The sequence below is a fragment of the Phascolarctos cinereus genome, unplaced genomic scaffold (assembly GCF_003287225.1).
Source record: "Phascolarctos cinereus isolate Bilbo 61053 unplaced genomic scaffold, phaCin_HiC Scaffold_5;HRSCAF=322, whole genome shotgun sequence".
Lineage (NCBI taxonomy): Eukaryota > Metazoa > Chordata > Mammalia > Diprotodontia > Phascolarctidae > Phascolarctos > Phascolarctos cinereus.
This window is the reverse complement of record NW_027555958.1, coordinates 123,953,999-123,977,678: the sequence shown is the minus strand read 5'-3', so window position 1 is coordinate 123,977,678 and position 23,680 is coordinate 123,953,999. Positions and strand designations below refer to the sequence as shown.

General features: G+C 35.8%; 1 protein-coding gene across 1 annotated transcript in view; it reads right to left on the bottom strand.

Moving 5' to 3' along the window:
• Positions 1–23,680, bottom strand: part of STX7 (syntaxin 7) — a 60,045-nt gene that overhangs the window by 2,531 nt on the left and 33,834 nt on the right. The window contains exons 3-9 of the mRNA XM_020987077.2: positions 19,813–19,882; positions 11,876–11,969; positions 10,551–10,688; positions 8,816–8,868; positions 8,144–8,240; positions 4,449–4,521; positions 2,615–2,697 (exon numbers count right to left, since the gene is read on the bottom strand). Of these exons, the coding sequence (XP_020842736.1) occupies positions 2,615–2,697; positions 4,449–4,521; positions 8,144–8,240; positions 8,816–8,868; positions 10,551–10,688; positions 11,876–11,969; positions 19,813–19,882 (608 nt within the window). The remainder of the gene's footprint in view (positions 1–2,614; positions 2,698–4,448; positions 4,522–8,143; positions 8,241–8,815; positions 8,869–10,550; positions 10,689–11,875; positions 11,970–19,812; positions 19,883–23,680) is intronic.

Sequence of the window (23,680 nt, the reverse complement as noted above, 5' to 3'; positions counted from 1 at the left end):
GTTTAATGAAATAATCATAAGAATTAGTTGATACTGGCTCAAAAATAGAAAAGTAGATCAATGGAACAGATTAGTCATATAAAGCAAAGCAACACTGAAACTCTTCATAATTCCAATCAATGTAGTGAGTAATCATGACTTCATTTCCAAAGATGCATAATGAAGCATTTCTCCCATCTTTTCGCAAAGATGTGATAGATTAAGAGTACAGAAGACACACATTTTTAAACATGGCCAATATGTCAATGTGTTGCTTGACTATGCTTGTTACAAGGGAGGGTTTCTGTTTGGGGTCAGAAGTGAATTAGTAGGAATCGACAGAGCTGCAAAGGAAAAAAGTACCAATAAAATGTAAAAAAATATCATGGAAGAAAAACTTCAGAAAGTGACAAGATAATTTTATTACTGTCTTGTTAAATAAAATTCATATCTTTATAAAAACAATGTATATAATAAAAGCTCATGGTTTCATTTACAATCAATTTTGTCCACCTTTGTATATTGTTGTTTCTGATAAGTTCATTTGAAAAAAAGAAAATAAAAAATTGTGTTGTCATTAAATACCATTATAAGATTTCTTATTAACTTTTAAAATTTAATGTTTTAAAGATCAAGAGATCAAATTACTTGGGGAAAAGTACCTTTCCTTAAAATATTAGCTTTTCCAGAAAGGGCAGAGAGAAGAATGGAATGATAGAACCATAGTGAAGCATGGGGACCCAGGGGCCTGAATTCTGGCCCAAGAACAAAGAGCTACATTGTCAAAATTTATCACTTTTTTCCTAATGTAATTATAATATGTTTGGCAACATCCCTCCTATCAACAGCACAAAAGCTAAGTTAAAAGTTGCAACCTCCAAATAAAATGTAAAACAAAAAAATCCTAGATGATACATCAGACAGAATAAGACATTATGGGGCTGCCCTTCCCCATGTCCATGGGTTAGGAATTATATCCTATTTCTTCAATCTGGACTCAAAAAACAGATTTTCACATTTCTTCTGTCTTAAAATATCATAACAATATGGAGAAGTCATTTTTATTATTTTTAAAAGGAATAGAAAAATTTGTTAATGTACTCCAAAGGGAATAGGGATGCCACAAAGGCCAATGATAAGCTGTTAAACTATACGGACTTTCACAATTCCAGAGACACAATTACTCCTCCCTTCTGCCCAGATGTATCAGATCCAGTAATAACTCCAAAATTCTGTTATGGTCTTTTATAAAATTCTATCACTTGCTAATATCATAGAAATTATGAGCCTATGTGAATAAACAAAAGTATTTTAGGAGATAATGGTCCTAAACTTGCCTTCATTTAGTCTCAGTTACTCTCTTTCAGATCCTAAACTTATACTAAGCTCCATGACTATGTGAACAGGTTTCTATTATATTCCTAACTTTAACAGGGAAAGTCCTTGGCTACTATTGTAATAAGGATTTACAGCAACTTCCAAATCAGCTGAGAATAACTTTCACAGCAGTGTAGGTTTAAAATCAGGGCTCTAATAAAAAAAAAAAGAAAGAAAAATGAGCCTTCTCCCTCCTAGGTTCAATCCACCATAGTCATCCCGCTAAAATCCTAAAAAAAAAAATCTTCCTGATAGAGAATCCTAATATTTTCCACCTAAAGAACTGTTTTTACTTGAGGGCACTAGAGTACCTCTGTTTGTTTGTTTTGAAATTAAAGGACAGTTAGCTTGAACCCTAGGTCTTTGAGTGAGGCATAGTACCAGATGCAGAATCTTAAATGAGAAAATCTCCAATCAAACAAATATTGCCTTCTCTCCAGCCACTTTTTAGAATTCTTTAGAACCAAATCTCTCAGGTTACAATACAGCTCTTTACATATGTATGGACAGAATTCAAGCCCCTAAATTCCAATGTTTCATGCAATTCTATTCTTCCACTTTTGATTACATCCTCTCAGGGACTCTAGAATCAACATAACAATAATTTTTTTAAGGGGGAGGGGGTGTTAAAAATGAACTAGTAAAATATCCACCATTTACTGACCAAACTAATAATACTTGTTTGGGTACCACAGAGCTTACCTACCCATCTGTCTGCCAGTATGCTTTCTGAATAACCTAGAGGAATAACTCTAGGACAGAGAGCAACAATCTCTTTAGTCCCTCAGTCTATTAAATAACACAGTGAGGGTCACTATTAGGCCCAAGGAAACAGACAAAAAAGGAGGGAGAGCAAAAGTAAATGTAGAAAGAAGAAAGGGGAGAGAAAGGGAAGGGAGAAAGAGAAATGAAGGTGGTTTATTGACAGGGAGTACTGCAGTGCCACCTGTATTTGCTATAGTTAAATGAGCTACCCTTGCCTTAAGTTATGAAGGCAATTCAGCTTTGCATTCCAATCAGTCTCCTACTGTTAATAACTATGCCTACAGTTTGCAGGCATGCTGACGGCATGAAAACAAATGAGTTATGAAACTGACCAGTCTTTTTCCAGGTTCTTTTCTATTCCATTAAACTCTAAACCTCCAAAAACCCCCTTCTTTAAGATTTTTGCTTTCAAAAAAAGGAAACAAAAAATATAATTAGAAAGATGAATATTAGAAATTATCACAGATAGAGATAAGTGAATTTGCATCATTACCTGATAATCTGCAGCCCTTGATAGCTGCTGGTTTGCCTGCTGGATATGTACCTCAGCATTTTCTACATTGGCTTCTATGCTGTCTTTAGAAAAACACAGACATGTATATATTAATTATACTCTCCAAATGTGTATTTTCCAATTCTGGAGTGCCCCAGACATTCCGCTTCACTCAACCAAGATCACTGAGATCTTTGATTTTCAAAAGCAGTAGATTCACTCAAAGCTGACCATTTGATCATTTGAGGTGATCTGAGTTTCTGGTTTTCAAAATCTAGGCATTATTGTTCATCACTGACATTCCTCAAGGCCAATGCTGAACAAAGTAAAGACTAAAAATATGATCATTTAGACTTGTAACGGAATCCTGACGCTCACTCTATTAATCTCCAATAACTCCTACAAAATAGAATACCAAATATGGTAATTAATATCAAAACTCATCACCACCTGGAACCTAACAATTTATTCCATTTCTTTCCCATCACTGAAATCTTTACTGAGTAGAAATGAAATAACAATTGATCCCTCCCAAGACTAATACCTCACTCAGGACAAAGAAAATATGGACACCAAATGTAAATGTTTAATTGCACCACACACCAAAATCTGTACCACCCTCTGGTTTAAATAACAATAACAGCTATAATAGTATAACAATAACAGCTATAATAGTTAGCATTTATATAGCACTTTAAGATTTGTAAAGTGCTATAAATATGTTATATGATTTAAGGACTAAATGTTTGCATATTAAATGTGGTCTATTTCAGATGACAGATTCCTGGATTTGAAAGATTATGTTCTATTTAATTTTCGTTCTCTCTCTCTCTCTCTCTCTCTCTCTCTCTCTCTCTCTCTCTCTCTCTCTCTCTCTCCCCCCCCCCCCTTAATGAGCTACCCTTGCCTTAAGTTATGATAAAAGGAACAGGAAATTTTGTCATTCACCAGCCTCAGGACCATAAATTCCTGGGATTTTTTCAGTGTCCTAATGAGGTAGGAAAAGAAAGCAATGGTGACCAGATTTAGTGTTTTTAAGTCACACAGCAAGGGTCAAAGTTGAATAATGTGATATCAAACACAAATTGGATCTGCTTTTAGATCATACATTGGATTGAAGGTTAGAGCTGGAAGAGACCTCAGCTCACATATAGTGACTCCATATCTTCTATATCACATGACCTCTAACACATATCTTTTATATGATGGAAATATGTCAGTTCCAGGACTTTCACAAAATTAGCTCAATTTAAAACATCATTTGCAGGCAACAAAAATCTTTTTTTTATTTTAAAAAAGACAAATGTAGGTAGCTTAAAAGAAAAAGAAAAAAATGCACATAAATAGAATTCTCTCAAAAGAAATGCTGGATTAATCCACCAAATTTCAGGTTTCCAGCACACTCTTGGGGTGACCAGAACTAAGTTAATTGTTAGGTCAATTCAAATTGAGGTTGGGATGGGGGAAAAGGACTAGGAGAAGACATGACTGGGAGCTACTTAAAGTCAGTTAAGATTATGCTCTCTTAGAAGCAGCAGCAGCAGCAACAGCAGCAGCAAGAGGCTCCCTCACTGGGTCTCCTGACTGATGCCTTTCACTACTGCCAGCAATAATTACTTGTGTCTCCAACAAATACAAGTCCAAATAAAGTTTGTCTCCACACATGCAAAGTGCTGGAACTAAACAGCACAGTCAACATAAAGTCCTGTGAGACTGAGGAATGGAGTCGATGCATTCCCTCAAGAGAGCCCAAGGAGAGGAAAAAAGTAAACCTGGGGAGAAACCACTTGTGAAATCAGCTTTATGTTGGTGCATCTAAATTACATGTGCTTACCTATCACATCTCCTTGTTCATGAATCATCATTCCTAAATCCTTAAATATTTCATTTATATCCATAATATCAGCCTGATGGGGAAAGAATATAGTAGCTGGTTAGCAGCAGAAACTAAGACCTCCTATCACCCCATTCCCACTATCTTGCCTCATCCCCACAAAATACACATAAACACACATTTGTGCATCAGTATATGCCTTAAGTCTGTAATAACATAGTTAATTTCAGGGAAGAAGTTACTACTTTACTGAATAATTGAGAAGCCACTCATCACCAGAGCTCATTCTCGTGAGGTATTGGTTCATGGTTTTTATCATGTTGCATGTACCATCCTACTACCTATGATGGAATTCTTGGGATTCTGTTTAATACCCATTGCTTCCTCCTTCTCTATCATTAAGAAGTTTTCCACTTATCTTCATACTCCTATGTCCTTTATCTTTGTTATTTACAATTGCTACTCTATGCAAAGAAAAACAAATCCTTCCTCCGCTTGCTCACATTATGCTCTCAGTCATATACTCCTTTTATTCCTCTCCTCCATTTTCCCCTTCCATTATGCTCACTGGAACTTCTATTTTATGATAAACTATCTAATATCACAAACTTTGTCCATGAGTTTCACCTCCATGCCTTGCCTTAAATAAAATCTGGCTTTCAGTTAAGAAAGACACCGCTCCCATTTGGCCACTCCTCTGTCACTGGCACAGTGGCAGAAATATAGGGGTCTCCCTACTCCTCTATCTCTTATACCCTTTTTAGAACTTGTTTTACCACTGTCATAAAAGAACTTTGCCCTCTTTGGAATCCCTGCCCACTTATATTAACTCTCTTCAAAACCTCACTATCAAATGACCTCCTTGACATACCCCATCTCCTACCACCATCCTTACTGACTTCAGCAACTGATGATAAGCCTTAATGAGCATTCATTTCTGGGACATAATAAAGAACAGGACAACTTTTCTGAAATGGAATAACCAGTACCCAATCTGACGACTCACATGGGGATAAGTGATATCGCCAGAAGACATTTGGAAAGCGCTATTAAAGGATTATAAAGTTCTGAGGAAGAAACCGAGACTACAAGGTCACACAGGTGGTGTTTTCTTCACCACTGCCAAATGAAGATAGAGGCTTCAAAAAGGCACTTTATGAAGGTAACGGCTAGTTAAGAATATGTTGTTTGAGAACAAGATTTGGATTTCTTGACCAGGGAGTAAAAACAAATCAGTTGCATGGTAAGGATGGGGAAAACACAGCCAGATAACAGTTCATGTGAAAAAGATCTAGGGTTGATTTTTTGTTTGTTTGTTGGACATTATAAGTTCAGCATAAATCAATAATGTAAAAAGAGAGCAAAAAAAAAAGTGAAGTTCATCTTCATTTTCAATCATAAAAGCATAGTATCTACAACAGCAGCTCTCAACCTTTCTGCCTCAGGATACTTTTACATTTTTAAAATTATTGAGCTTTCGTTTATGTGGGTTATATCTATCCATGTTAACTATATTAATGCTAACAACTTCCCTCTGAGATTGTAGTCAATTTACTCTGTATATATATATCTCTGTATACACACACACACACACATCTCAAGGTCCTGATCTGTGTGAATTAATCCCCTCAAATAGTCACATTATTCGAATTCACACTGTATATTCCCATTGGGCTTAAATCAATTGTCATATTTTACATAATTATAACTGATTAGTAAACATTCAAATATATGCAACCATTTCAGAGGATTCATTATTTGTACTAATAAGCACCTATAAATGTCTTGCTTATACATAGCTGTTTGCATGATTTCTCTTCCATTAGACTATGAGCTCCTTGAAGGCAGAAATTATTTTTTTCCTTTTCTTTGTGTCCCCAGTGGTTAGCACATGGTGGGGATTAATAAATGCTTTGCTGTCATTGTGGTTGTTGCTGGAGATGCAAAAGCAAATAATCTAGCATATGACCCATGTGGTAATTCCCTCTAAGAATACAGGTTGCTTAGATCCTAGATACACACAGAGACTAAGTGACTCATTCAGGGTCACAAAATTAGTATAAACAGTAAGATTCGAATCAAAGGCTTGCTGATTCTAAGATCGATGCTACTATTATGAATTAAGAATAAGGAAATAGCACCTGCAATTATTTTAAATCAAATGATTTTAAGGTAATTGGTATATTTAAAACATATAAGGTCATTGTAGGATCATCATCATAACAACGATCCTAATAGTTCAGATTTATATAGGTTTACAAAGTATTTTGAGTCTAAGAGGAATCTTGCAAATCATCTAATCCCCCTTTGTATTTTACAAATGAAAAAAATAGAGATGCAGAAGATAAATGGTTTGCCCAAATTCAAACTCCAGGGGTGGGGAGTGGGGAGGGGAGAGGGGAAGTGGTAGAACGTCCTCTAATTCAAAGTCCAGTGCTTTTTCTACTGTACTATTCTCTATGTGATATCTTCCAAAGTACTTTAGATATTTATTATTAATAAAATCAAGACACTAAAATGTCTTTTGATCTCTTCAGTCATCACAGAGCTATCCAAATGTCCGATAGGATAATCCATTCCTTTTTAATCGTTTAAAGTTTCCAAACAAGAATATTTATTTTAGTCCAGTAGAGGGCACCTAAGCTCATATACTCCCTTCTTTAAAGGTCCAAATAAAATATTAGTTCCTCCAGGACTCTTCTCCTAAGGCAGGGGTGGGGAACCTGAGGCCTGAAAGCCACATGTGACCTTCTAGGTCCTTGGGTACAGCCTTTTGACTGAGTCCAAGTTTTACAGAACAAATCCTTTTATTAAGGGATTTGTTCTGTGAAGTTTGGATTCACTCAAAGGGCTGCACTTGAGGACCTAGAGGGCCACATGTGGCCTTGAGGATGCAGGTACCCCACCCCTAAGGCCTCTTCCTATCAGATTTTCCCCTTCTCCCTCTTCAAAATTCTCACAGCACTCTCTAGAACTCTCTTCTGTCTCTATAATCTATTCCAAATCTGTGCCCCAGTTTGTCACTATTTGATAATATATTTTTTGAGAATCAGAGCTATATAATTTTTTCATTTCTACCTTCTCAACATTTACAGATTCCACCAGAGACCACTTAGAAATTGTTACTTTTTTTGTACCTTAGTTAAGTTATATACACATATAACACACTATCGTACAGAATATTTGCAGTATCATGAGGATATGTGTGTGTGTGTGTGTGTGTGTGTGTGTGTCTGTGTGTGTGTGTGTGTCTGTGTGTGTGTATAAAGTAACAGGAGAATTATATAGTCCCAAATTCAAAGAAACCCAATGCAGGTCATATGATACTAGGAACCACCCAGAATCCATAGACTCTTCCTTTGTATGTATTCCCCACAATTATTTTCTTGTGGCTCTAAATCCCTAGGGACTACTGTGTCCAATAACTTGACTCTTGCCTTTTTTTCCCATAAATGCCCTATGGCCTTGCACCTTTTGTCTAAGTACAGCTTGCTTTTCTAAGAAATATAGTCCATTTCTTCAAAAAGGAATGATCTTAATGTCTATACCTTAAAAGGTATATGTTTTTCCCTGACATCACTTTGTGTCCTTTCCTCTCAACTCACTGCTCATTTTTAAGGCAATAAAACAGCCCTGGGAAGACCTTACTACAAAAGTACTTGGCTGTTATGGATGAAGAGGACAGCATAGCTTACTTCAAGTTGCCTAATAGAAGACTCTCTCTCTTGAATAAGGCGGAGATCATCTTCTGTAATGTCTTCATCCTGCAGCTGAGCTTGAGGTTGAGTTTGACTAGACAAAGAGGGAGGGAAAACAGGTTGGGTTTTGGGCGGGAACTAATTAGACTTATATTTTATGTATGAAGGTTTGCTGGTTTAGAATTGATTATGTGAAAGTCTGCTTAACATATTATAAACATTAAACATGCCAAATTAATCTTTCCACTAACAACACATTATGCTATTTCAATCAATATTGATCTTAGTCTCTTTTTTATGATTCTAAGAAGTATATTTGAAAACTGAATATTTCTTCATGATTTAACTCACTGTATATTTAGCATTTTTTAATTTTAAAACAAAACAAAATAAGACCAGTTACAAGTGGTCAACAATAATTTACTTTGGCCTTATAAATTTCCACTAAACCAAAATACTTTTCATCCAACTGTTTTAAAGATGATAATTGTTCTGAAATTTTTTTTCTTTAAGGAATGAATGTTCAACACTTGTCTTCAAATTTATTATCATTTTTGTAAGATGTTACATTCAGAGTTTTAATTTTGGCTCAGAGGGTTTCACTTCACTACAACAGTTACAAATTTGAACATATCTTTTAATTAACATAATGGCAGGGCTCTCACTTACTTTTCCCAAGACACAAGATTCCCATCTTTAGAACCATCTTCAGGAAAACCACCCTGTGTGATTTAATGAAAAGATGGAATGTGAAGAGGAAAAAGAAGAAGAAAAAAAGAGAAGAGGGAAGAAAAAGTTATAGTTCTCTTACTAAAATTATGAAAGTTATTGTAAACAGATACTTAGTATACACTGTTATAAACCAGAATTTGTTTTAAATTTGCCATGCTATTAAAACAAACACAAAAAACTTAACTTAGCAATGTATTTATAACATATGCTATGTAGAACAAATGATAAATACTAATCTGGTAAATATAGAGTACTTCCTTGAAACCATTATCATCATCGGTAATATCACTTCTATTCCTTTTCTAAGGCAATTTAAAATCAGTTTAACTCAAAAATGTTTGTAGTTTTAGTTTGGATTCCCAATCTATCAAAAACATTCTTCACAATTATATTAATTTCATTTGTATCTATGTCACATCTTTGCTCAATTTACTTGAAAACTTTTCATAATAATCACACCAGAGTGGCAGAACCCACAAAAAGATAGAAACAACTTTCCAGCGCAAGACAACTTAAAAAGTTAGCAGGAAAGGTCTGTTGCACCAGGGTGAGAGTGGGAACACAGCCATGCCAGCACAGACTGGGCCCCAGAAGTGGGCCTGGGGGTGACTGAATCGGTGGCAGCAGTGGCAGTTTCCAGACCTCCTACAGATGGTAAAGGGATCGATCCAACAGGTCAGAAGGAGATTTACAGGGGTTCCTTTGCTGGCACCAGGGGCAGGACTCTATTGCATTGCCTATTCTTGGATCTGGGTTGCAGTCCTGGGTCTTAGTCCCAGTGCAAGGAGGAGAACTAGCACAGCAGATCTTGCAGCCCCAAGGATGCAGGGACCCTGGTCACAGTTCAGGACTGAAAAGAATGCTTGCGGTTGCTCACAAACCAGTGCACAGTACAGGAGAGTACTAAACATACCTCTCCCTAGATCATACCACCCTGGAAGAGCCAAAAACTTACAGGTCCCCAGAATTACCTCTGAAGACAGCTGCACACAAAACCTGAAGCTTGGGACAGTGACCCCTCCACTCGGAAAGCAGAGCCCCGACTTTAGCATAGAGTTAAAAGTTAGGAAATAGGCTGGAAAATGAGCAAACAACAGAAAAAATTTTCTGTCCATAGAAACTTACCATGGTGACAAGGAAGATCAAAACACACACTCAGAAGAAAAGAATAAAGTCAAAATTTCTGCATCCCAAACTTCAAAGAATAATAATCACACAACCAGAGAGGCAGATATTAGCATCATTGGTTACATGCAGAAAACTTCACTGTGAAATTCAAGTTTTGGGTTGAATGATCTCCAAGAAGGAGGTGCTCCATGAAGGGTAGGCTATTTGAAGAATTCCAAAATGTACTGACACAGGAACAGACAGGATAATTATAAAATGCATTCTATTCCCTTGATTCTATAATTAGGTCAGAAAGAGGCAAAAATAAAGCAAGATAAAAGGCTTTCAGGATATACTTAGTCCACATGCTTCTGAATTTGACAACCTGCCAAAGAATGGATTCACCAAAATCTTCACTTTGCATGTGTTAGGCACTCAAGAAAATCTTTCTGAAAAAATGAATTTTTTGTCAAACACAAAATGATTAAGAACTGACATACACACTATTTATCCTTAGAAAGGATCATGGTATTTTTATTCTAAACATGACTTTTCAGATACTTACAGAGACCCTGGAACTGGCTCTTACTCTGGCAACAAAATCTTTCTCTTTTTCTGCAGCTTGTCTTTGGACCTTCTGGAAGTTTGTTAGTGAAGTTGTAAATTCAGCAACTAAGCGATCTTTCTGTATTTTCCTTTGACGCTGCAGAAAAAAAGAAGCAGGTTTACTAGAATTAAGCTGTTCAGTATACAAGATGTGCTAACATTTTGTTTTGTTTCATTTTCAACTATTTCCATTTTCACATTTAGTCACCTAATGAAGCCACTTTCCATTGGCAAAATGCAAAGTAATTCTTAAGAATGTGAGGTCATTGTTTGGCTTTGAAATGTCCCTAGTACCTAGCATATTATTTTGTATGAAATAAGAATTTAGCAACTGTTGAATGAAGAAATGAATGAATGGTTTTTATTGACATGCCTGTGTACTATGCACTTCCAGGTTGTTGGATTTCTTACCCAATGCTTACTATGCAGCTAGGTATAACACTGGATAGAGTGTTGGGCCTGGAATCAGGAAGACCCAAGTTCAAATCTGGCCTCAGACAGTTACTAGCATGTGACCCTGCATAAATCATTTAACTTCTGTTTGCCTCAGTTTCCTCAACTGTAAAACAGTGATAATAACAGCAAGGTTGTTGTGAGGATCCAATGAAATAATATTTATATAAATGCTTAGCATAGTTTCTGGCACACAGTAGGTACTCTATAAATATTTATTCCTTTCCCCTTCCCTAAGCAGCACAGTGGATAGAGTTCTGGACTTGGAGTCAGGAAGTTCAAATTTTGCTTCACACACTTACTAGCTGTTTTCTCCTGGGCAAATTACTTAACCTCTGAGGTTTCAGTTTCCTCATCCGGAAAATGAGAATAATAATTGCATCTACCTCACAGATTTATCGTGAGGATCAAATGGGAGTACTTGTAAAACTCTGCGAACTTAAATTTTCTAGGCAAAAGCTAGTTGTTGTTCATTTTTGACTACTACAAAAGGGTTTAAGCACCTTTTTCTTCAAGATAAACACTCAATAAACTTATCTTGGTGACACCTTCTAAACTCTGCATTATACAGACAAAACAATAAAGAATCCTCTGATCTTGAATAACAAAGTGTTTGGAGAACCAGGAAAGGAAGCATCATACATGTGGTTAATTATGCATTAGGGCTACTGCTTAGAAATATTTTTTTTTCTCTGAACTAATCTGCAACAACATTTTTTAAAAATGTACTATTATAAAAATAGTACCATGTACTATTAAAATAGATCATAATACAATTTAATAATTTATTTTATTGTAAATGCATTACCAACATGTCTAAAAGTTTGATACCTGTTCACTTGGGGTGGTGGGAAGAGATCCAAACTCTTTTATGTACTTATCTGTTTCTTTGGCAAGTTGATTTGTATACTGCTGTTTCTGTTGCCTAGTGAGAAAATAAAATTATTATAGCCAAAAAGTTCAGGAATACATTTAAGTCAACAACTCTGCTGCATAAACCAACTCCAATTAATGGTTTTCTACAGAAGAAAGTTTAAAGATGGTCCTAAAATATTGCAGAAAAATATCCTACAAGGTATATTATATCGTAAGCACTGAATAGCTAGGCTGTTTAAGGTTATTAATCACTGAAAGGTGGAAATAAAAATTGGTTAGTAACCTGAGGACCATAGAACATCAGAGGTGTCAGAAGCCTCTGAGTTCACCTAGACCAGTTCTGCCATTTTACAGATAAAAAAACTAAAGGTCAGATATGACAAATGACTTACCTGAGTATAAGCATCTTGTTAGTAACAAAGCCTAGACTAAAGCTGGGCCTCATGACTCATAGTCCAGTTTTATTTTTCCTACATGATTTTTAGAGGAATTGTCTAAGTTTTCATTTTATTTGTGTAATATTTACTAATAACAAAGATTGCACTAATATTATCTGTATGTAGACATTGATAAAAGCAAAATATAACTTGTAAGGAGGTAAGAATTCAGAAAAAGAACATATGGAGCTGGGGACTGAGTGTTCAAAATGCATATTTAAGTAATAGTTCCTAATCTTGGACCTCACAGTTTAATTTACCAGAATAAAAACATTCTGGAAGTTTACTTAATTTCTAAAGACCAAATTATTTTGAATTGGACTATAACGCTAATGGAAACCATTATGGTACTCACAGACTCAATGTTACAACTTTCTCTGCATTTCTAAAGATTAAATTATTTCAGTTAGACTGGCTCAAATGGAAACCATAATGATACTAGAAAATTCAAAATTATGAGATTCATGGGTGCCCAGTAATTATACAATATGTTTATGGCCTTAGCAGCTGTCCATGGTGCCAAGGAGGTATTCCAGTTGGCTATAACTGGTTACTTGGTGGTAATAATGATGATAACTGCCATACGTATTTTAAAGTTTGCTAAAAAGTTTATATGCATTGTGTCAATGAACCTGAAGGGGGCAGTACTATTAATATTATCCCCATTAAACAGATGAATAAACTGAGGTTCAAAGAATCTAAATGACTTGTTCATGGTCCCACAGATAGTGTCAAAGGAAGGATTTGAATACAGGTCTTTCTGACTCTAGGGCAGCTAGGTGACACAACGGGCAGAATGCAGAGCCTGCAGTTAGGAAGACCTGAGTTCAAATCCAGCTTCAGATACTTACTAGCAGTGTGACCCTGGGCAAAGCACTTAACCCTGTTTGCCTCAGATTCCTCACCCATAAAATTATCTGGAAAAGGAAATGGCAAACTGATGCAGTATCTTTGCCAAGAAAACCCCAAATGGGGTCATGAAGAGTTAGACATGACTGAAACCACTCAACAATAACAACTTCCTGACTCCAGGTCTAACAACCTATCCTCTATACCATGTTGCTTCATACTCCTCAGAAGTGGCTATCCAGCTTTTGTTTAAAAACCTCCAGTGAAACTACCATCTCCAGGGTAGCCCACTTTTATGCAGCTCTGTTGGTAAGTTTTTCTTTACATGGAACTGAAATCTTTTTCTCCAAACTTCTACCACCTAATTGTTTCTTCTCCTGCATTCTGTGGCCAAAACCCCCTTTTCCATATAATAGTTCTTTAAATACCTAGGGAGAGTTGTCATATCCCACCTTTTCTGATCTCTATTCTTCAACTAAAGAATGCCCTGTTCCTTAAATTATTCCTTAGGTAGAATAATCTCAAAGCAATTCACTATCTAGACCATTCCTTAGACTATCAACTTTCCCCCCCCCCCCAAATGCAGTGTCCAGAATGGAACATTATACTGCAAATATAATCTGACCACAACAGAGTCTGTATCACCTTCCCTTACCTACCTGGATACTATTCCTTTTAATGCAGCCTAATGTAAGGTACTTTCTTTTTAAGGTATTGACTTTTTCATATGGAATAGTTTAGTGCTAAAGGGGGGCAGAAAAAGTGTTATATTAATTCCTAAAGTAGATATGTCTCTGTCACTGCTGAATATTTTGATGTCTGAAAGAAGGAAAATAATTTATTTAATAAAAACTGTGAAAATAGATATATGAAGAAAGTATTCAGATACAATTTAAGCAGTTTTAGAAAAAAATTAACCGTGGTATAAAGATAAAGACTTAAATCACCTTATGAAGAATGTAAGGTGATAATTAATATTATGGTTCCGGATAACAGTAAAACTAGGGACTAGAGTGAACTCATGCCTCCCACATACATACTCTAACAACACTAGTCAGGGCAGTTATAAGCAAACAAGTTTTGGTGCATATATATGGCAACTGGGGTTAACTTTGCTTCCAGATAGATTAATCTGAGACCTATTTCTGTACCAGTTAGACAAAGGAAGTATTAAAGTAGTTTGTGAAACATGGGCTGGGAGCACCTGAGGCCTCAGGGAACCTCCTTGTTGATTGAGATATTATCAAATGCTTTACTGAAGTCTAGGTATAGCATTGCTCTGATCTTCCAATCTAATACTCTCATCAATGGTATGGGGTTGGTCTGGCCTACTTTGTTTTTGAAAAAGACCTAACACCTTCTGTGGAGATTCATTAGCCATTTCTTTAAGAATATATTCTAAAAGTTTTTGAGAAATTGAAATAATAAACAAATAACTAATTAAGCACCTTCTGTGTGCTCAGGTATTGTGCTAGACACTGGGGATACAAATACAATGAATAAAACAATGCCTGCTCCCAGGGAACTCACATTCTAATGAGGGAAACAACACACACACACACACACACACACACACACACACACACACACACATACACAATAATAAAGAGAATAAATACAGTCAGTCAGTCAACAGCTATTTATTAAACATCTGCAGTTCCAGGCACTGTGCTAAGTGCTAGGGATACAAAAGAAAAAAAAAAAGGAGAAGAAGTAGTAAAAGACAGCCCCTGTTCTCAAGGAGCTCAAAGACTAATGGGGGAAACAATATGCAAAGAAGACATATGCAAGATAAGTTGGGGGTAATCAACATAGGGAAGACACTATCAGGAAAGGATATTTAAAAAAAAAAACCCAGCCGCTGAGGGGAACAGGAAAGTTTTATGTAGAAGGTGGTGCTGAAGTTATATCTTGATGGAAGAGAGAGATTTTATGAGGCAAAGGCAAAGAGGAAATACCTGCCAGGCATGAGAGACAGTTGAGTGAATGAACAGTCAAAAGAAAGGAGATAGAGTGTTGCATGTAAGGAACAGAGAAAAGGCTAATCTGACCAGAGTGCAAAATTGCAGAAGTTGGACAGGGGAGTAATTCGAATGAGACTATAAAGATAGGTTAGGGTCAGGTTGTGCAGGGCTTTAAAAAGCTAAACTGAGGAGTTTATTCTATTTTATCCTAGAGTAAATAGGGAGACTCTGGAGTTTATTGAGCAGAGTAATGAGATGGCTAAAACTGCACAAAGGAAAATCACTTTGGCAGTATTTTGTCAAAGGTGGACTGGAGTAGATAGAGGAGAGACAGAAAATAATTAGGAGACCACTGCAATAATACACATGAGAGATGAAGAAGACTGAAACCCAGGTGATAGCTGTGCGAGTAGAGAAAAGGGGTTGGATGTGACAGATATCTCTTTAGACTCATTTTTCATTTCCTCCTTCCTTTTGTGTCTTCAGATCCTCATTCTTGTGAGTTTCTTATTCTTTCTAGACTAATGTCCCTGGCAAAAATTCATCACAAGGACCATATCTTTTCTATATTTGAACATTTTGAAATCTGATCTCCCATAATCTAGGGTGCATGTAACTATACTATATTTGTTAATATTATATCTGTATATATTCTCTTTTCTCTAGCCCACATTCTAAAGTGGAATGGTCTCTTTCCTCAACCATATTATCATTAACATCACTGACAACAAGCTTTTTGAGAATCAAACCCAGAATACAATTATTTCTAGTAGATAATCTATCTTTTGAGGGATAAAAGGATCATTAAGGAAAGTCAAGTAATCATTAGCTATTCTATTGTTGGTAATGAGAGCTCCAGTAAACGTACAGCTAACTGAAGTCCACCATCACTATCTACTATGCCTCACTGTTTCCCAAAGTCACCTACTTTTTTTCCTGTTAAGATATATCTGTGTACAGACAAATGAGGTCATGGGATTTGTTGAATTTCTTGGAATTTTACTTCTATGAATTTCTGGAAATCACTAATGAAATTCTCCCTATAGTTTTCTCCTTCCTTCTTCTTTTTCAGTTTAGAAACTTTTGATTAAATTTCAAGGCTCCAGGGTAAAAATTCTTAGGAAAGATTTCCACTCATTGTCACATGCATAAATAAATACAACACAGGTGACTATGAGTTCCTACATGAAAATGTCAATCAACTTGCTGAAGTTTGTTAGCATTTCCTAATCATGCCAAAAAAGTCCAACAGGAAAAAAAAAGATGAAAGATTGCTTAAACAACTTCTAAGAAGCATACAATCAAATATTTCTTGTCACTTGAATACATTTTACTTGTGTGCTACTCCAGCACCTTACAACTAGGTGGTGGATTTTTTTCATTGACTCCCTTTAGAGAGTAGATGTGAATGCATTTTTAATTAGTTGGAATATATGTTCAATGTGAGTAAACCTAAAAGAACTGCTGGCTTAATATTAGTGTTTTTAATAGAATTAACTGTATGCAGAACACTAATTTTCTGATTTGAGATAGAGCATAGGGAATTTACTCTGTACATATGCATGTGTAATTGTTATGTCCCTCATTAGAATCTAAGTTCTTTATGGGTAGGGATTATTTCATTCATTCACTGCATTTTTGTCCCTAGTGCCTGACAGTTCTAGACACTGTTCATATTAAAATCCCTGATACAATTGAAAAATTATAAGAAAACCTTCTCTCTCTAGTGATAGTGGTAGAATATAACGATTTGGAGTTGGAAGATTTTGGTCATAATCTTGGTTTTGCTACTTATTACCTTTGTTACCTTGGACAAGGCATTTGATCTTGCTCAGTTCCCTCATCTGTAAAATGCAGGGATTGGCCTGGATGATCTTTATATGTCCCTTCCAACTTTAAACCTACACACACGAGGTTTGTGGATATGAACAGAATGGAAGGAGTAAACTCTAATCTTGATTTAAATTCTGACTTCATCTTTCATTTTTTAAAAGTTACAAAATTGTAAAAACCTATAATTTATTAAAGATTCTTGGAGATCAATTCTAAACATTTAAGACTTCAATTGCTTATTAACGTCATTGAAATAGCTTTAACCATAAAATTTATCACTCCCATTAAATTTTACTTTGTTTTCCTGTTGTTGCTCAGTTGTTTCAGGTGTGTCTGACTCTTTATGACCCCATTCAGGGTTTTCTTGGCAAAGATAATGGAGTAGATTACTATTTCCTTCTCCAGCTCATTTTATAGATAACAAAACTGAGGCAAACAGGGTTAAGTGACTTGACTAGGGACACACAACTAGTACGTATCAGAGGCTGGATTTGAACTCAGGTTTTCCTGACTCCAGGCCCCATGTTTCATCTACAGCACTACCTAGCTGCCCCTGTTTTCATGAGCTGTCCTCTAAAACTTCAAATTAAAGCTTTCCTTACACACTTTCTTTTTATTGCTCCAGCTGTTTAAACCTTCACCTCAAAATATCTTTGTGTCTACTGTGAATACATTTTGTAGTTATTTTTCAACATATATGCTGTTTTCTCTCAACAAAGTTTAAGTTCCTTTTGGACAGGAATTTTTTTTTTAATTGTGATCCCAGCACCTAATACAGTCCCTGGCACAACCACCTCTTAATAAAATACTTAAGATGACAGGATTGAAACAGGTGACATTCAAATTGTCAAGCCATACTTGGGCCCTATTGTTTATCCTTTCCTTTTTCTCTGCCTTATAGATTTTACTTCTTTGCCTCTATGTTGGCTATGAAATGCCAAATTATTTACTTAAGATTGTTATTCCTCTGAAAAATCATTTCTAAAATTATTTGAAGTCTATTCTTATTAGAATCACAGAACATTAGGATTGGGAGGGAACACAGAGGTTCAGCATTTCATTTCACAAATAAAAAAACTGAGGCCCAGAATAGGAAGTGATTTAACCATGGGAGTTATCAAGAGAGAAAAGGAACAAGTATCTTGATTTCCAGACTTGTACTCCATGCATCAATCAATGAATAAGTATTTGGTAAGTGCCTAATATATGTCCATTGCAGATAAAATATCAATGAAGGACAGAATCTCTACTCATAAGAATCTTACATTTGTTATGTTTAAAAATTAAGGTAAACTGAGGCAAAAAAGTTCAGCACATGTTCACATTATTGGTGAGACTAGTAGCCAACAATAAAATGGATCTTGCACTCTGCACAAGCCAAGACCACAACATGGGGCTTCACATAGCTTTTGAAAACACAAGGGAACAAAGAACAGGAAGCCACAGATGGCAAACAACATGACTGGTTACAAAGTCTGAATGTCACAGAGGATGGAAAACAATATGATTAGATGGTGGTCTGGAATGTAGGGCTAGAAATAATGCTTCCTTCCATCGTGTTATGGAAAACGCACTGGTGGTGTCCACCTGCGTGGTTAGTGTTCTAGTAGTAACAGACCATGTTTTCTTGAAGGACAGCCATCCAACTATGTTGCAGAGATAACAGACCAGACTCCCCTTCAAGAATAACAGATTTCTTTTAGTTGTACAAGGGCACCTAGTGGTACAGAGATAATGGTTTTCTTTCCATTAAAATGATTTATAGGAAAACAACTTTTAAAACTTAATTCAAGAGAGGAAAACTGAACTTCTGGACTCATAAACTTCTTAACTTAACTCAGGGACAAAGAAACACAGCTCAGCCAGTTACAGAATAGAACCAATTACAGAACAGAGTCAAATATAAAACATAAATTCAATGTTTGATTTTCTCACATTTTAATATATTAGGTGATAAGTATGTATGTAAATATATACAGAATAAATCCCCAATTATCTATCTCCAACAGTGTTCTATATATAATTCACTCTCTTGAAAACACTAATAATATTAAACCACAATTTCTCTTCAAAGTATTCACATTTAATGTGTTTCCAACCAATTAAAAATTTGGTGACTTCTAATATCAAAAGCAACATTTTGGGCTACAGCAAATCCACCATGTAGTTTTAAGATGGGGTAGTATCACAATAATAAAATGTATGAAGGTGGCAAGAAACATTTGCAGGTGTAATTAATGAGATGGCCACCAGCTGTCCCATCTACCCCTTTTTGGATATGAAGAGGGTAGACAAAGGGAGCCATTTACTCCCATTATCCACAGAGTGCTGCCATTAGATCTTTAGATCCTTTCCCAGAATCTGATGTCTATAGCACCCTACATGTAGGGTAGAGAGAGTCCTTCAGTCCCTTCAGGCATAATGGGCTTCTCTACCAGAAGTCTTCTACATGGTTCTTCAAAGCAGTCCCAGAACTAGATGAGAACTTGCCCTGGAGATGACCCAAGATGCCTGTGGTTCTACGGTAAGAGCCTGAAACCACCTGTTTCAAAAGAAAAGGCCCACTAAGGTCCATGGGTATCACAATTATTGGTTTCACTGTTTATCCTAAAACATTTCACAAATATAAACTTTGTAACCAATTTTAGAACAATAAAATTTTAAGAAGAGCAATGACGGATTTTAATGGAAAAACGAATTTCATTTCATATATACTTCTTACACTGCAAATAACACACTATATTACAAATAACACAAAAATGGATTTCTTTAGTTGTGGGGGGCAAAAGAACCAAAACAAAACACTTACAGTTGTTGCCTCAATTCAGGTGAATCTTGAGGTGTTCCAAGTTGATTCAAAGACCTTTGTATTTCCCCAGCTATCAGAAAGAATGAGGAAAAAAATCCAAGTCAATAAATTATTTTATGTAGAACATTGCTTTACTGTAGCAACAAAAAGCTTTTCGTGTAATTGCTTTCAAAGCATTATATCATAGTAATCAGACAAATGACACAGTGGGCCATGTGAAATATTCAGTCAAATAAATGTAGGTCATGTTGTACTGTGAATTCTTTTTCAGTGAGGTCTCCATTTTTGCAAATGGTCCAGCTGCTAGTTAAGAAATATTACTTCAGATTCACTTGAATCAAAACTATTTTTATTAGTATTTTTAATGCATGCAAATTTAGCTATGAACTAAATCTCAGAAGGCAAGTTTTATGCCTGAATCATTAAGCAGAGCTAATTTTCCATTAATCCTAGAGTTGTAAGCAACTTTGGAATTTTTGGAGTCCAATCTCCTACTCAACTCCCCATCTAATCCCTCTGACTACCACCTTGATTCCATTTTCTTCAACTTTTTGGGACCTAGCTGTAATACACATATATTCTTATTCTCTCTCTCTGTCTCTCTCTGTCTCTGTCTCTCTGTCTCTCTCTCTCTCGTACAGCTTCACTCTCTATTTCTACCATTTCCTTCCTATATCCTGATACATATGCTCCTTCCTAGGATTGGGGGGTGGGGAGGAGATTTCTTCAATCATTCCATTATATCAATTGGTTGACCCACCTCTTTGTTTCTATTTGATGCTTCCACATCCATACCATTCATTTAACAGTTTTACTTCCAGCCCCCTCCTCCACCCTACTGAACTTATTCTCTCAAAGATCACTAATGATTTCTTTACGAGTAAATTGATGGTCTTTTCACAGTGACCCCTCTTGCATCATTAAATACTGTTGAACATCTCTTTTCCCTCAATGATCTTTTCCTTAGTTTCTGTGACTATAAACTACCAGCTCTTATTCTACTGCTTCCATTTATCCCTTTTTTCTCCTATTCATTGGCTCCTCTTCCTGATTCCTTAAGTCAGGTGTTCAAGGCTCTATCCTAAACCCTTTCCTCTTCTCTCTCTCTTTTTTTTCCAATCTTAAGATCAGAGGTTGTAGGTTCAAATCCCAACTCTTCTACTAATAGATATTTGACCTTGGGCAAATCACCACCATCCCTCACACTCTCTCCATCTGATTTTGCCCCAGGTAGAAATACTCCTAGCTACTCCTCCACTGCCCTAATACTTCATTCGGTTATCAGCAGATTCACTGAGATTACAATACTTCATAAATAGTGACAAAATGATGAGGAAAAAAATCAGGTTTTATTCTTCTGAGTCCTTTTCATCTCTATCACTGCTAGATTCCATTGCCTTATTTTTGTGTTGTTTAGTCATTTCAGTTGTGTATGACTCTGTAATTCCATATGGGATTTTCTTGGCAAAGATACTGGTGTGATTTGCCATTTCCTTCTCCAGCTCACTTGACAGACGAGGAAAACTGAGGTAAACAGGGTTAAGTGACTTGCCCAGAGTCACACAGCTAAGTATCTGAGGCCAGATTTGAATCCAGGCCCAGCACTAGATCTGCTTGCACCACCTAGCTGCCTCTGCCCTATTTTACTAGTTATTTTTTTTAAATCCAGCCAGTCAGTGGCAGAAGCTGTACAAAACAGGCTCCAAAGCTGCCAACACTCTTCCATTCATTAGCTGTGTGGCTAGTCCCTTCACCTCAGTTTCTTCATCTTTAAAACTGGATTAATAATACTTGTGCTGCCTCGTAGGGCTGTTGGAGGATCATGTGAAAAGTTGTGAGCTATAAATGTGTTCTATCACTTAGGCCTGGATAAGCCAGAGAGATGAAATTCTGTCAATTTTGCTATTTGTTAGTGTCTTGGTTCATCTATGTTATAAGGAAAAAATTTAAAACTACTGGGTAAAAGATCTTCAGGTCATTGTGGATTCCATTTCTTTGTTACACCTCTGTCCTAACAGAAATCTAAAGATGGCAGATCAGAATTATGAAGGCTCAGACATATTTCTTATAAGTTTTTTTTTCATCTTTTTCACATTTTTTTGCTTAGACAGAACTTAAAATAGACATTACTAGGCAGTGATGTAGAAGTTATGGTAATGGGAAATTGGAATAGAAATGTTTACAGTTGAGGCAAATAGTTCAATGCTTCCATAATTGATACCAAGATTACAAAATATGTACATAAGCCAGTCCCACAAAGAGTAGTTACAGGATAGCAATTTTGCTTTTAATGCTTGTTTGCATCCTCTGTCTTATTATGAAAGTTAAGCAGAGTAAGAGAATTTAAGTTAAAAATAGCACTATGCTTAGATAGGCTTAGGTTCCTATAGCTTACAACAGCTCAATCAAAGAGAGTCAGCTCTCCAGTAAAGGGCAAGCCCTCCAGTTTTATATGTGCATGATTAAAATGCCAAATGGAAATAAGCTGTTAAAATCATCTTCAAAGTAGTGAGGTTTCACTCATTTTTAAGAGAAAAAAAAATCCTGTACCCCCTTTTCCTTTAAAATGAGTGATTTATTTATAACAGTCATCATCTATTTGCTTATTTATAGGATAGAGGGAATGGTGATATTCTAATTCCCAAGGCAATTTTGGAAATTATTCTACAAATTACATTTCATTTCTTTATTGGCAAAAGAAAATGATGCAATGAGTTCTGTTTCCAAGCAAAGATTGAAAACTATGACTACTGGCAGAAAACACACACACACACACACAATACACACAGAAAGACAGAGAGAGAGAGAGAAAGAGAGAGAGCTCACAGTAACTATTTCTATTTTGCTAGTTTCAAAAGAACTTTAGGCTGCCTTTTACAGTTGGTTTTTCTTTCCCTCTCTGAACACAGGGAAGAATTTTCTATTTTTGATCTGTTTTCCCTTTAAGGGTATTTCCTTATGACCCTCATATTTTTTTTATCTTCTGAAAGATTGGAACTCTATTATGCAAAAAAGGTACCTTGTCACACATATAATTTAGGGCTACCCTAGTACCGTACGGACACCATGCCATACTATTCCAAGATCCTAGATGGAAGTTGGATGAGCTAGTCTTTCATCCCAACATTATTCTTTTTCTTCTTGGAGCACTGGCTTATAAAATTATCATTATTCACAAACAAAATAAAAACTGTACACAATTTTTTTCCAGGAAAAAAAGGTCAAAACCAATAAAGGCTAAAACTTACATAGTACTTCAAAGTTTGCAAAGTATTTAACAGAACTATTTAAAAAAGATGTGATGTTTCCTTTGCCACCCCAATCTTTACTTGCTCCTTCTTGTTAACCAAAGAATAAAAGAGCTCTGTGCAAGTATACTGATCAAATCAATTCAACATTTATTAAATGGCTACTAGAGCTGCAAGGTGGCATGGTAGACAGAGTATTGAGCCTAGAATCAGGAAATCTCATCTTGATCATAAAAAGCTACTGTAGCTACAGAAAGCACTTGTTTCTGACACAAACTGTGTTACCCTGGGCAAATCATTTAACCTCTAAGTATGCCAGCCAATTAACTTTTAAGCTCATAAGGTAAAGAATACTTGCAAATATGCTTTGGTTAAAATGAATTTCCTCATCTGAAGTTGTCTATACTGGTGAAATCACAGGCCCAGGAAAAATAAGTAGAAAATTACAAATAAATATACTTTAATCAAGAATGCAGAAATAATTAAATAACTGTAATGGATGAGTGATTTATAAATATATTTCATAGACACATGAGTATATGATTATTATAAACAATTTACAAATAATTATACAAATACAAATAAATAGAATTTAATAAGTAACACCTCTTGGTAGTAAA